At 35.4% G+C, this 13670-nt stretch overlaps 2 protein-coding genes across 3 annotated transcripts; both read left to right on the top strand.

Annotated features, from left to right (window-relative positions):
• Positions 1–3527: 3527 nt before the first annotated feature.
• LOC103927529 (GDSL esterase/lipase EXL3) lies at positions 3528–6907 on the top strand. Its single transcript, XM_009336471.3, has 5 exons — positions 3528–3895; positions 4126–4256; positions 4385–4618; positions 6211–6466; positions 6555–6907. The coding sequence occupies exons 1-5, from the start codon at positions 3598–3600 to the stop codon at positions 6746–6748; spliced, it is 1113 nt and encodes a 370-aa protein (XP_009334746.1). The 5' UTR covers positions 3528–3597; the 3' UTR covers positions 6749–6907.
• A 3336-nt stretch (positions 6908–10243) lies between these two features.
• LOC103927538 (GDSL esterase/lipase EXL3) lies at positions 10244–13447 on the top strand. 2 transcript variants are annotated; one of them, XM_048577278.1, is made up of 5 exons: positions 10244–10628; positions 11690–11820; positions 12207–12440; positions 12660–12915; positions 13109–13447. In XM_048577278.1, the coding sequence occupies exons 1-5, from the start codon at positions 10355–10357 to the stop codon at positions 13291–13293; spliced, it is 1080 nt and encodes a 359-aa protein (XP_048433235.1). In that variant the 5' UTR covers positions 10244–10354; the 3' UTR covers positions 13294–13447. The 2 variants fall into 2 exon arrangements, with proteins under 2 accessions (XP_048433235.1, XP_009334750.2); XM_009336475.3 differs by having other exon boundaries at positions 10246–10628; positions 13100–13447.
• Positions 13448–13670: the final 223 nt, after the last annotated feature.

Genomic DNA, 13670 nt, shown 5'->3' with positions numbered 1-13670 from the left:
GATGACCAAACTCTTAAGGATCTTGGTTCTTTGCACCTGCTTTGTGTGGTGCGGGAAGAGAGTAAAGCGACGTCTTGATGTGAAATTTGCTTCATCTAATCCTTTAACCATCTTCCATTTTTCCGATCTTTGTACTTGCATTCTTCTCTTTTAATAAGATAATTCGCTTTAAAAAAAAAAAAAAAAAAAAGCTACGGCAGCCGCACAAATTAAACTTGTGCTCACTGCTTCTTCACCTAAGCTGCCTAAAATATATATCTTTAATTTAAAGGTCACGTTTATGACACTGATAAGATAGGTATACAACACATAATTTGATGAATCGATGAGTATATACGACTTTCCTTTTGCCAAGTAGGTATAAGCAAGTTTTAAATCTCATCCTGCCATCCAGCACATAAGTCATATGGTACATGATATGCGTGATATGACCTGCAACCAAGAGGCCATGTGGCTGATGATGAAATTATAAATAACATTTTAAAATGTTTTAGTTGAGAAATAATGACATTAATATGGCTAACGTGTAATTGGTCTTAATTAGTTACTTAAAGAGTAAAACCATTCACTTTCCAATGTATTTGACATGCATTATTTTAAAAGAAGTGTTATTGGCACTCCAAAAATCTCATTCTACACTCATTACAAGTGTATTTTTCTTTCTAAATATAAAAAGTTTGAAGTGTAAAATGAAATTTTTAGAGTGTCAATAACAACTCCCTATTTTAAATATGAAAGTTTGTAACACCTAATTAATGGTCGAAAACACATACGCCGTGCATGAAGAAAAAATGAGTGAAAAAAGCATTTTGAAGTATAATTGGGCAAGGTTGGGTTGTCTTTAATTTGTCGTTTCTCTTTCTTATAAGTAGACAAAAATATCTCTAAATTGCAACACTAGTGAACCTCTAATCTATCTATTAAATAACTTTCATTTCCCATTAGGTTTAGGCCCATTTTGGTATTGATTTTTTTTTTCTTCAAAAAAAACGGATTCATTATTTTTTAAAAGGGTTATTACATAAAATTATCTCAACTATTGGATTAGTCACAGTTTCATATTCCATCTTTAAAAAAATTTCAATGTCATACCTCATCTACGAATTTGTTATAATTTCATACATTCCGTCAGTTTGTCTGTCAATTTTTCTGTTATGGCTTGAAACGGAGCCCACTTTCTATTAAAAAATAATTAAATATTAAAAACTAAAAAAAATAAAATTATGATTATTATTATTTTTTCATGGGGACCCACCCCTTATCCCACTCACCCTTTCTTCCCCTCCCGTCTTCCCCAAAACCAAACACCCCAAACCCAGATCTCATCCCGCTCCCGTCTTCTCTGCACCGATCACTACCGCCACTCTCCTTTCGACCTCCCCCGCCGTTTCTCCGGCTTTGCTGACCACCTTCAGCTGTCCCTCACCCACTTGGTTAATTCATACAAAAGATAGAGAGATTACGATAGAAACCAATTATCTGCAAAAAGAAGGGATCTAAATCTCCAAATATTGAAATGGGTTCGGTTCCTTCAGAACTGAGCTTGGATTTTAAACCCACTTTTGTGCCCATAACGATCAATGATTTCCTCAAGGAGATTTCAATGATCGGAAATGTGTCCGAAAAGATGTCCAAGCTTGACGATTTTGTCAAGAGATTGGAGGACGAGATGAGGAAGATCGATGCCTTTAAGCACGAGCTTCCTCTCTGCATGTTCCTATTGAATGATGGTTCGTTTTTGTTCCCCCTGAAAATGAAAAAAAATAAAATAAAATTCAAGCTTTGATTTCAAGTACATATTTTCCTGGCTTTTCACAGCTTTTTGAATTTTTTCGGGATATGGGTTTTGGATTTTTGATGATTTCGATTGATGGGTATCCATAAATTATTTAATTTAATTTGATTTCAAAAATGGGTTCTTGGTTTCGGTTGGTTTTGGATGATGGGTTTTGAGTGGCGGTAGTGATCTGTGCAGAGAAGACGAGAGCGGTGGGGGAGGTCGAAGGGATAGTGGCGGTAGTGATCGGCACAGAGAATACGGGACCGGGGTGGGATCTGGGTTTGGGGAAGACGGGAGGGGGAAGAAAGGGTGAGGAGATAAGGGGTGGGTCCCTCATGCAAAATTTTTTTTTATTTTATTTTTTTAGTTTTTAATATTTATTATTTTTTAATAGAGAGTAAGCCCGTCTCAAGCTACGTCACTATTTAACAGAAGAATTGACACACAAACTGACGGAATGTATGAAATTATAACAAATTCGTAGATAAGGTATGACATTGAAATTTTTTAAAGATGGGGTATGAAACTGTGACTGACCCAATAATTAAGGTAGTTTTATGTAATTTATTCTTTTTGAAAATGACATTAATTATCTTCCAGACAAATTTTTTTCTCATGGAGAAAAAAGTGAACATTTACTGCTACAAATCCTAATCTCTTACACCACCATTGTTGCCACCATCACCACACCATAATCGCGCCACCACCACCACTATTACAACCACCATCACAACCATACCGGCCACCACTAGCACCACAACCACAACTACCATCATTGCCGCCACCATCGACACCATACCGGCCACCACTACCACCACAACCACAACTACCATCATTGCCGCCACCACCATTACCGCAACCATAAATACAATTGTCACCAATGCCACCACAACCATAACTGCCACCATCACCATTGCCGCACCCCTGCCACTACTATTAGCTTTGCAGCCCAACCACCACACCCCTTTATTGGCACCATTACCACAGTCACCATCACAATCATTGCCCTTGCCAACATTGTCATCGCCACTGCCCGCATTACCATGTCCATTTTTGTCATCATATACAATTATGTCACTTTTACACTGAAATTTACCAAATACTTTTACACTATTTTTCATACCACAACATTATTATAAATAAGTTTTATTAAGGGTTTAATTATTTTATTTTGCAATTGATTATTCTTAAAGCACCACTTAAAAAATAGTTTTAAGGGGAAAAAAAAAAAAACATGACAATCTCAAACTAGCCCTTAGTGGCGAAGAGAACGTCTTTTACATTATTTTCAACTATTTGTTTCTTTGTATATTAGAAATGATGGCATCTTGCACTGTAAATACGCAATAAGACTTACATATATATATTTGCAAATTGTACATCTGTGAATCCATTAGAGTGTAACAAATTCAACTGAAATGACTGCAGCAAAAAACAAATCTTGGTTATTTATTGTCATTTTTTTCTGTGGTAAATTGAAGAAAACCTTGGGTATATTTTCTGAAGTCTCCTGTTAGAGCAATCAATGACTTAAAAAAAGGGGATTTTAACGAAAAACTTATAGTATTGTTCACTTTAACGAAAATTCATATTTTTATACTAAAAAATCAAACATGGTACTATTCACTTTACCCTTTATTTTGTCCTTATCGTTAAAACTCAAAGTTTTCAAGCCATTTTCATTAGTTTCCTGAAGGGCAAAGTCAAGATATTTTCACATCTTGTCTTATATATTAAGGCACTAAAAAGCACCTGGAGGAGTATTAGGGTGAGACCAAACAGTCTTCCAAATTACTGGGATCAGGATTATATTCGTCATGGAGTTTTCTTCTTCTTGTTCTTCCCAGTTGCTGTTGTCCCGGTTGATATTATGCGTTTGTGTTGTAGTTTTTGGTGTTTTCCAGTACCCTACTGCCACAGAGGGACTGGTGAAGCTGCCATCAAACCAGACCTTTCCGGCGGTGATTGTGTTTGGCGATTCGATCATGGACACCGGCAACAACAACCATCTTAAGTCACTTGTTAAGTGCAATTTCTCTCCTTATGGACGAGATTTCCAGCAGCACAAGCCTACCGGCAGGTTTGGCAATGGCAAGGTGCCTTCTGACATCATAGGTATAACAAACCTCTCTCGCACACAAACATACATTTATCCATTTATCCATTTCATTTATCCTTTCCATTTCGTTATGTTTTCCCCTTCTGTTGAGTTGCTTTTCTTAACACTTGTATCTACATTTTCAAAATTTATTCGAAAAGAATTGGACAAAAATCCATGCTTGAGAATTGCAAATGAATAACAAAAATTCATATTTTATGTCTACATTATTTTTGGTTATGATCAGCGTCACAATTGGGAATCCAAGAGTATTTGCCGGCATATTTGGATCCAAACCTACGACCGCAAGATCTCCCCGCCGGAGTTGTCTTTGCTTCAGGTGGCACCGGATATGACCCAATGACACCCCAGATAGTGGTACGTTGTTATAACACGCGCGCACATACACATATGTATACATCAATGGAATAAATTGTTGTGCTCAATGATTATAATTTCTATAACCAATCCGTAATATTTTTCACAATGTTGATGATAAAATGCAGTCAGTTATATCAATGGATGATCAGTTGAAAATGTTCAAAGAGTATATCGTGAAGCTCAAAGGCGTTGTTGGAGAAGAGAGAACTCAGTTCATTCTATCCAACGCTCTAGTTCTGGTGGTTGCCGGCAGCGATGACATCGCCAACACTTATTTTACCATTCGCATAAGAAAAGCTCAATATAGTGTTCCTGCTTACACTGACCTCATGGTCAACTCTGCATCTAGTTTCGTCAAGGTAACATATGTAATAATTAATTAAAACTTGAGAAATTTGCACAAAATATTAACTGAATTTTTTTACTTGGAACTTTTTCAGTATATTCAAGTCTATTCATGTCATTTGATTCAACTAGGGTCCATATTGCTGATGAGTTTTAAAGAAAATCGAAGGAAAGTACAAAGAAAAATGTCGTACAACACCTATTTTGGCATATGATAGAATAATTAAACAATTTCAAGTACTCTAGCTAGTCGTGATCTATGGATTGAGAACCTCTCCAATACTCTAGAGCTCGTGACCGAGCAATTTAGAACTATCAATTTAAATTATGCGGTTCTTATTAGTTTATTTTAGAGTGCTACTAACTTCATCTCATTGTCCTATTTCCTACTCACCTTTTAATAAAATAATAATAACATGTTTAATTTTCTAGAAAAAGACTTTTCAACCCCTATTCTGTTTCTCTCTCCCCCTCTTGCTTCTCTCTTTGGTTTATCTCTTATCGCCTTCTATATCGACTGCTATGGCTTCTCCACCAACCGCCTACCGCCTCTCTCTCGTCCCATGTTTACCATTTTAGTACATAAGTTATCTCTCTTTGTCCCTAATAAACGCCATGCACATGATGGCACTTTTTAGGCATCATAGAATTGTTTTTTATGGCATTTGACCAACGCCGTAAATCTCTCTCTCTTTGAATTTAGCGTTCATCCCATCTCACTCTCTTCGAATCTGGAATTTTTCTTTGGATTCATTCGCACCTGCCCTCATAAATTCCTGCTATCTTCTGCAAAGGAACTGAAATGTAGATGAATTGAAATTTTGCACTCTCTAAATTGAAATTCCTTTATTCTATGAATTTGAAATCCTAACTATGGTGGCCATTTTTTCCCCAAAATCAATTCAAATAAGCTTGAATTTACCTGATTAGGGTTTGATTACTCTGCATATTATTCTATGCAAATGATATTGTCTAATATTGGAGTACAATCACGGTGATTGCAAATTTTGGATTTGTTTGATTAGATTAGGTCCCATCCAATTTTCAAGGCATCTCATTGTAGTGCATTCGGAATTTTTCAGAAATTTTTGGAATTTGGATATAGAAAATTTTTACAAAAATTTTGTTTTATTGGGTTAAGTTCCATCCAATCATCTATTTTGTCCTCTTGGTTGTGAAAACGGAACAATGGAACTGTAGTGAAGGTTATTTTAGGAATTATGGTGGGTGGAAAAATAGGATTTCAAAATTTTAAACTTTTATAGTGGGTGAGATTATAACGTGGGTGGGGAAATAAGACAATGGGATGGGTCTATCAACACTCTTATTTTATTGGCTTATCTCACACACAATCTCTCTTCAACATTCAATTTGAACGCTCCAAATTGCCTAATTCGTGGGCTCTGGAATGTGATGATATATGACGAGAATGTTCTTAAAAATAAGGCTGCCGTGTTAATTTCGGTGCCAAGTTGCAAGACAACAGGGAGTTTGGGTGATTAATTGTAAATTTTTCTATTTCAATTTTCCCTTGATAATAATTGACCCACTGGATTAACAAGTAAATAATCCCTTATTTACTAATGATATGGTAATTAATTGGTAGGAATTGTATAAACTTGGGGCGAGAAGGATTGGCGTGTTCAGTGCACCACCAATAGGATGTGTGCCTTCACAAAGAACTTTGGGTGGAGGAATTCTGAGAATGTGTGCAGAAGAATACAACGACGCGGCAAAGTTATTCAACATCAAACTGTCCAGCTCACTCAACACCTTGAGCTCCGCCCTGCCCCACAGTAAAATCGTCTATGTGGATATTTACAATCCACTGCTCGATATAATTCTCAACCCAGCCAAAAGTGGTAATTATTCTAACTAAATAATATGCATTAGTTGAGATTAGTTTAATATTTTGCATTGGTTAATGATTTTTGGGTTAATGAATCTTAGGGTTTAAAGTTGTGGAGAAAGGTTGCTGTGGAACGGGGAACATAGAGGTAGCAGTGTTGTGCAACAAGTTCGATTCTACGTGTGAAAATCCATCCGATTATGTGTTTTGGGACAGTTATCATCCTACGGAACGAACCTACAATATAATCGTTCCTTCACTTCTTCAGAGATACATGAAAGACTTCTTTTTTTAATTAATTAATATGCTTATTAAAATCAGCATATATATAATGATATGATATTATGAATTGATTGTTTATGCACGTGGCTAATCCTCAATTCTCAAGTCAGATCATGTAATCAGCTTTCATATTTTTGGAAAAAAAAGTAATAATAAACATTATATTAATTTACTTCCCCCAGCTTTTTGTCTCTCAGTTTTGGTGTCCGCTCAAGAAAGTACTCTCGCTCTATAAAGGTAATTAAATTCAAGTAGTATTTTTAAATATCCAGTTGATTCCAAGTTATCCTTAATTAAGGAATTAAGTATGGTTGTCTTTGATTTAGTGTTTAGCAAAAAAGTAGGTCATGGTTGAATTTAGAGTGCAAAATGGCTTCTGATGAAAATGGTACTACAACTCATTAGTATTAAAATCTTGTTGTATCATGCAAGAAATCCAATAATTTTGAATTGAATAGTTTAGCACGAATGATATTTCGTTATCACGAGCCCATGCTCGTTTTAAGAACAAATACAACACGTTGCATGAGAAAACGTACTATATACACGATCGATGCCAAGTTTTAGAGAGATTTTTTCATTGTAATCGGAACACAGAGTAGTACATCATATGTCATTATATAAATAGTGAGATATGTGTGTCAAAAAGTTAATAACTTAAAAAATAAAATTTTTCACCATTTATATAAAAACATGTAGTGTATCACCTGTGTTCCGATTACAATAAAAAATTTCTCCAAGTTTTAGATGACCACTTGGCAGGCAAGCTACCACGTATATAGATATGTATGTATATATTATAATTTTGTAATAAATTCCTGGGTTGAGAATTTACCCAGAGGGCCAGAGACGCAGTTGAGAGATTAGATGCATGCATTATTACGACGCAGTTAAGTACGATGTGACTTGGAGGACAATCAATTATTTCTTAACAATCAAGTGCCACAAAAAACAAATAGCTAGTAAAGATCGATGAATTACGAGTTCGCAAGTAGTCGCTCTTCACAACGAAGCTGGAGGAATGCATGCACCAGTAGATACTCTTATTCTTCTGATACGGCCCCAATTCTATTTTATGAATTCAAGGGATATCGGAAAACCAACACAAGTATGTAGAAGGAGATCTCACATCTCCCCAACTGCTTGCATTTATCCATAATTCTATATTCAAATTATTTCAACCAATTATTAGTTATTGCACAAGACTAGCTCTACCTATATAACGCAGACGAAGCTACATAAGGCCCAGGGGAGGTATCCGCCTCCACTCAGTTTTTTGGGTGAGAGTAAAAAAATGTAATATGACAATTAAAAGTTTGAGTTTGGTTCCAAACATTCCATGTTTCCTAATCTAAACCAAACTCAATTGAAAGAGAAAGGGGGGGGGGGGATGGTTTCATACGTACATGGAATTCAAATGATCAAGTATCATAAGATTCAACTGATCAAGTATCATAATGACACAACAATTTTACTCCGCAATGTATTTATATGAATTTACTGAGGGCATTACAATTTAGAATTTAGCTTTCTAATTTAGAGATTTTTTATTGTACCTTGTTCTCAACAAGCTCAAACCCATTATTTTACTTGGTTGTGCTAGGATGCCCTCATTTAAAAAAATCTCTAGCTCTGTCCCTGTTAATATATATCTTGCACCATGTAGTACATGTTGATGTGAAGGATTTGATGAAATTGTTTGTGAAATGAATCGTACTCTATGTTTAACTCTAATTCAAAATCTAGAATCCACCATGAGTTGAGAAAACGGTGGATCATGAGTCTTGCTCGTGACTCTAATTCGGCCAAAAATGCTCACATGTCAGCACACATCATTAAGTCTTGCTCATGACACTATTCTCTTTGAAACGGTGGATCATGATCTTAATTAATAGAGTCTAAATTTGCAATGTTAATCAAGTTGCTCTTTAGTTCTTTCAGCCACCTATTCTACGTCATGAACTTCTTATGGTTAGATTAGGCGCTTAAGTAGAACATTAAAAACCTCTAAATCTGACCCCTGATTTGATGTCATGAAAGTTTCTTGTAGTTTTGCACTACTAGTAACTGTGCTCTTTGAGCTAATTAGCCTCTCCTTTCGCCCTTCTCGTTTTATGTTATGGGCAGAGACTCCAAAAACAGTAAAAGATTAGTGAACAATAATATTTATTAGGGTTTTCACATTTGACCGGTGAGATCTCATTGATTCATTTAGCCCTCGTGTCTTAGATATTGATGTTTGGTAGATGAGAAAATTTATATGCCATGTGCGACCTGTCATCAAATAAAAAAGATTTAACAATTAATTGACAAATAGAGAAAAAGGGATTCTCGTTCTTGTTCTAATTCATTCTATGATTATATATGTTGTATTCCTAAAGTTTTACTAATGTTGCGATGCTGTCTCATTTTTCCGGGAAAATTATGTCTCATTTTTCCAGGAAAATTTATACCAAAAGTAAAATTTTAATCATTATTGTTATTAGCACTTCAAAAATCTCATTCTATAATACAAAGTTTCTATATTAGGAAAGAAAAATACACTTGTGAGGAGTATAAAATGAGATTTTTGAAGTGTCAATAACACTTACCTTTTAAAATTGTATTTAGTGATGAAATTGGGTTTTATGGTAATGTTGCGATGCTGTCTCATTTTTCCGGGAAGATTATGTCTCATTTTTCTAGGAAAATTTATACCAAAAGTAAAATTTTAATCATTATTATTATTAGCACTTCAAAAATCTTATTCTATACTCCAAAGTTTCTATATTAGGAAGGAAAAATACACTTGTAAGAGGTGTAGAATGAGATATTTATTGATGAAATTAGGATTCCACCATAAAACTAATTGACAATATGAGAAGTAGCCCAAGACGATATAAGCACATAGCAAACCTTGCAAGGGCGGATTTTCAAGCCTACATGTGGACAACAACTCATTTTTCCAGGAAAATTTATACCAAAAATAAAATTTTAATCATTATTGTTATTAGCACTCCAAAAATCTCATTCTACACTCCAAAGTTTCTATATTATGAAAGAAAAATACACTTGTGAGAAGTGTAGAATGAGATATTTAGTGATGAAATTGGGATTCCATCATAAAACCAATTGACAATATGGGGAGTAACCCAAGACCATATAAGCACATAGTAAACCTTGCAGGGGTGGATTTTCAAGCCTACACGTGGACAACAACTGGATGACGTGGAGCGCGTGTGGCCGTTTGAATTCACACGAGAACAACTCGCTCTGATACCATGATGAAATTGGAATTCCACCATAAAACCAATTAGTAATATATGGAGTAACTCAATACTATTTAAGCACATAACAAACATTGTCCCTCATCGACGTAGAACAACTCTCAACATTTAGTAGTTACGTACGCTACCACCTACTATATGCATTATTGCATTTGCATTAAACAAGGCATGTCCCGTGTCTGACGATCGATCTAAATGACAGTAACAAATATAAATGCACTCGCAACCAATCAGGGCCCATAAGTTGGCTCCCTCTCTTCATCCTTTTCCGTTGTCTGGTTTAGTTTAGTCAACTAGCTAGCCCAGCCACTTAGGGAAGAACCAAACAGAGAAATTTGCAGTCGTATTCAGTGATGACCACATTATTATTGAAATTTTTTCTGTTTGTTTGTTGTGGTCTGGTGATTTTGGGAAACCAAGCGGTTGGAGGTGATGTCGTTAAGCTGCCGTCCAATGCAACGATTCCCGCTGTGTTTATGTTTGGCGATTCCATCGTCGATACAGGGAACAATAACGTCAACCTGAAGACGCCAGCTCGGTGCAATTTCCCTCCGTACGGCAGGGAGTTCGAAGGAGGAATATCTACTGGGAGATATTCCAATGGAAAGGTTCCCTCTGACCTCATAGGTTGTGCTTCTGCTTGTGCTTTTGCTGTGTTTGACTCTCACTCTCTCACTCTCACGATACATGATACTAATTAATACTACAATTAGGTTTTCTTAGTGAATAAATTAAGCTTGATTTTTTTTTTCTTTTTTCGGAAAGCATAACACTTGATATGCAGTACTAGTGTTTGACTTATTTATTGCATATGTCGGTTAGTTCAACCAATCAAGAAAGCGTGTCCGCATTTAAATTCAATATTAATTAAAGTCGTTTCAATATTGTTTATAAAATATTTAAGTAAATGGAATTGCAAATCAATCAACATTGTCGTAGATATTATTTAGAATGAATTCCACGTCAGAAAATAAGAGACATTACTTGTGCTTATAAGGGTGTTTGAGTTATTTTTTATATTGTCAATTGTTTTATCGTGGAATCTTAACCTCCTTTATGGTATCAAAGTATGTTGTCCCACATGTGAAGCTAAACGGACACATACGCCCTCTGTCCTCTGATTTGTGTTGTCTTCGTGTTAGGCTTATAAATTTGTCACACGTGAGAAGTTGTGTTGAGAATGAATCACATTGAGCAAATAAGGGATCTTTGCATAGAGTCTTTGATTCTAGACAGCAGATTGCCTCGCCCTCCTAGTGTTTCTTTCTCTGACTAATTCAAAGTTTGTGATTGTTTATGGAATGGTTAAGAGTGTTTTTTATATTATTGACAAAAAAGAGTAAGACTGATAAAATTAAAAGTGATTATGGGTCATAAAAGCACTTGCTAGACGTTTCTTTATATGCAGCTTACAAGTGGCTTTATATACGCCCAATGAACGCCCTCATAAAACGCAGCCCTTGTCCATGTAACCTTAGAAGTTAGAACTCGTATGACCGTCCAAGTGCAAATTGCAAGTTGGTTAACTTAACGACAATGTGAAACCAATGATTTGAAATTTACAAAATGGGCCTTTAGTTTTGTGAGTGTTGTGACAACTGGCAGTACAGTTTCTTCAATCTTGATCGTAATGCAAGTTAATTAACTAAACCTTCATTTGATTTGGTTTTATGCGTTGTTTATTTCAGTGGAAAAGTTAGGTATTAAAGAGCTCCTGCCAGCCTACTTGGATCCAAACCTACAGCCCAATGATCTGCTTACAGGTGTCAGCTTTGCCGTTGGTGCCACCGGATATGATCCTATGACAGCTCAGATTGTGGTATCACGACGTGCATATTTCTTGATAATATTAAGGAGGTTAAATTTGTAAATAAAATTTGAAAAATAATACATATGAAAGTTGTTGATTGGTTTATTACTTAACTGTTGATAAACGTGTTCATTCCTATTGATGACACATTATTTAGTTTATAAATTTTGTCTTTAAATTTTGTCTCCCTAGCATTACTCATTTGTTTATCAATAAAATTTTATGTGTGTTCATAACATTTGTCAAGTGATATACTATTACCCTCGTTTAGTAACATACAAATATACGTGTTATAATTTTAATAGAATAATAATATATATGGCAGTAGTTTCTCATGCTTATCAAGCTTAACACCTAATTACGTTACTAATGATTCCTTGGTGAAATTTAAATAGGCAGTTACACCACTGTCCGATCAACTGCGGCAATTTGAAGAGTACATAGGAAAGCTCAAAGGAATTGTGGGAGAAGAGAGAGCAAACTTCATCTTAGCCAACAGTCTATGTTTTGTGGTAGCAAGCAGCAACGATATTGCCAATACATACTTTGTTGCCGGCGTTAGGAAGTTAGAGTACGATGTTCCTTCTTACACTGACCTCATGCTCAATCATGCTTCTGATTTCTTTAAGGTAACTTTTAATTCAGAAATAATTAGACATAAATCCGGTTTTATGAGCAATAGCTAGTTTGGTCAACCTGCATAATCAATATATTGTTATACGTAAACTGATTATATCACGTGTTTATATTTCAATAATTTTGTTTCATTTTGTTATATGTGATCAAGTTTGTAGAGTGCTGTTTTGTAATTTGTATTTTGGATGTGTGATACTTTGTTCGTATTGAAGGGATTGTATGCATTGGGGGCACGAAGAATTGGTGTTTTCAGTGCACCACCTATTGGGTGTCTGCCATCTCAGAGGACTTTAGGAGGAGGCGTGGAAAGAGATTGTGCAGATAAACCAAACCAAGCAGCCATGCTCTTTAACTCCAAGCTCTCTGCTGAGCTGGACGACCTCAAGAATAACCTACCTAACTCGATGCTGATTTACGTTGACATCTACAACCCACTTCTGGATATGATCATCAACCCTACTAATTACGGTAAAACCTCAACCCTATCTTTTAGGAAGCGCTTGGATTTGTATTCAGAATTTCAGTGCATTTGTAATGAAAGTATTTCTAACAGAAAAATTTATGAGGACACACGTTTTTTACGAAAGCAATCTCAAAGACGACCCTTGACGACATCTCAAAGACTAACGAATTTGTGTTGAATTTGCATTAGGGTTTGAAGTTTCGAACAAAGGGTGTTGCGGGAGTGGGAAGCTGGAGGTGTCCATTCTGTGCAATCGATTCGACCCAGAGACGTGTACGGATGACTCTCATTATCTATTTTGGGACAGCTACCATCCGACTGAGGGCGCCTACAAAATCATCGTCGACGAACTCATAACAAAATATCTCCCCCGCTTGGTTTAAATTTCACCTACAATGCAATGACTATAATCTTAGTTATACATATTTATATTTTGGATTTTAAGATTCAAGTTTTTGCATTGGGTGAGAAAATTTAGGTATGTGCATTAGAGATGATTGGACTCAAATAAATAATATTTTTCTTAGTTGAATAACATTTTTCCTTGTTGGCACAAGTTTCACCTTGAACTCAAATCTCATATCTATATTTGAATTTCACTTTAGCCAAAGACATGTATGTTGGTTATTTATTTTATTTTCTTGAAGATTCAAAACTTTATTTATTATTATTTTAAATAATAAATATGAAGAGTGATATCAATTAGAGAAGTCATGTCTTTTACCAAAGGTTATATAGAGTTTTATAAATGGGGAACTCC

Source organism: the organism of the source record quoted next, unplaced genomic scaffold (genome assembly GCF_019419815.1).
Source record: "Pyrus x bretschneideri cultivar Hongxiangsu unplaced genomic scaffold, Pyrus_bretschneideri_v1 Contig1, whole genome shotgun sequence".
In the NCBI taxonomy this organism is placed as follows: domain Eukaryota; kingdom Viridiplantae; phylum Streptophyta; class Magnoliopsida; order Rosales; family Rosaceae; genus Pyrus; species Pyrus x bretschneideri.
The sequence above is the reverse complement of the archived record's forward strand: the minus strand, read 5'-3'. Positions and strand labels throughout refer to the sequence as shown.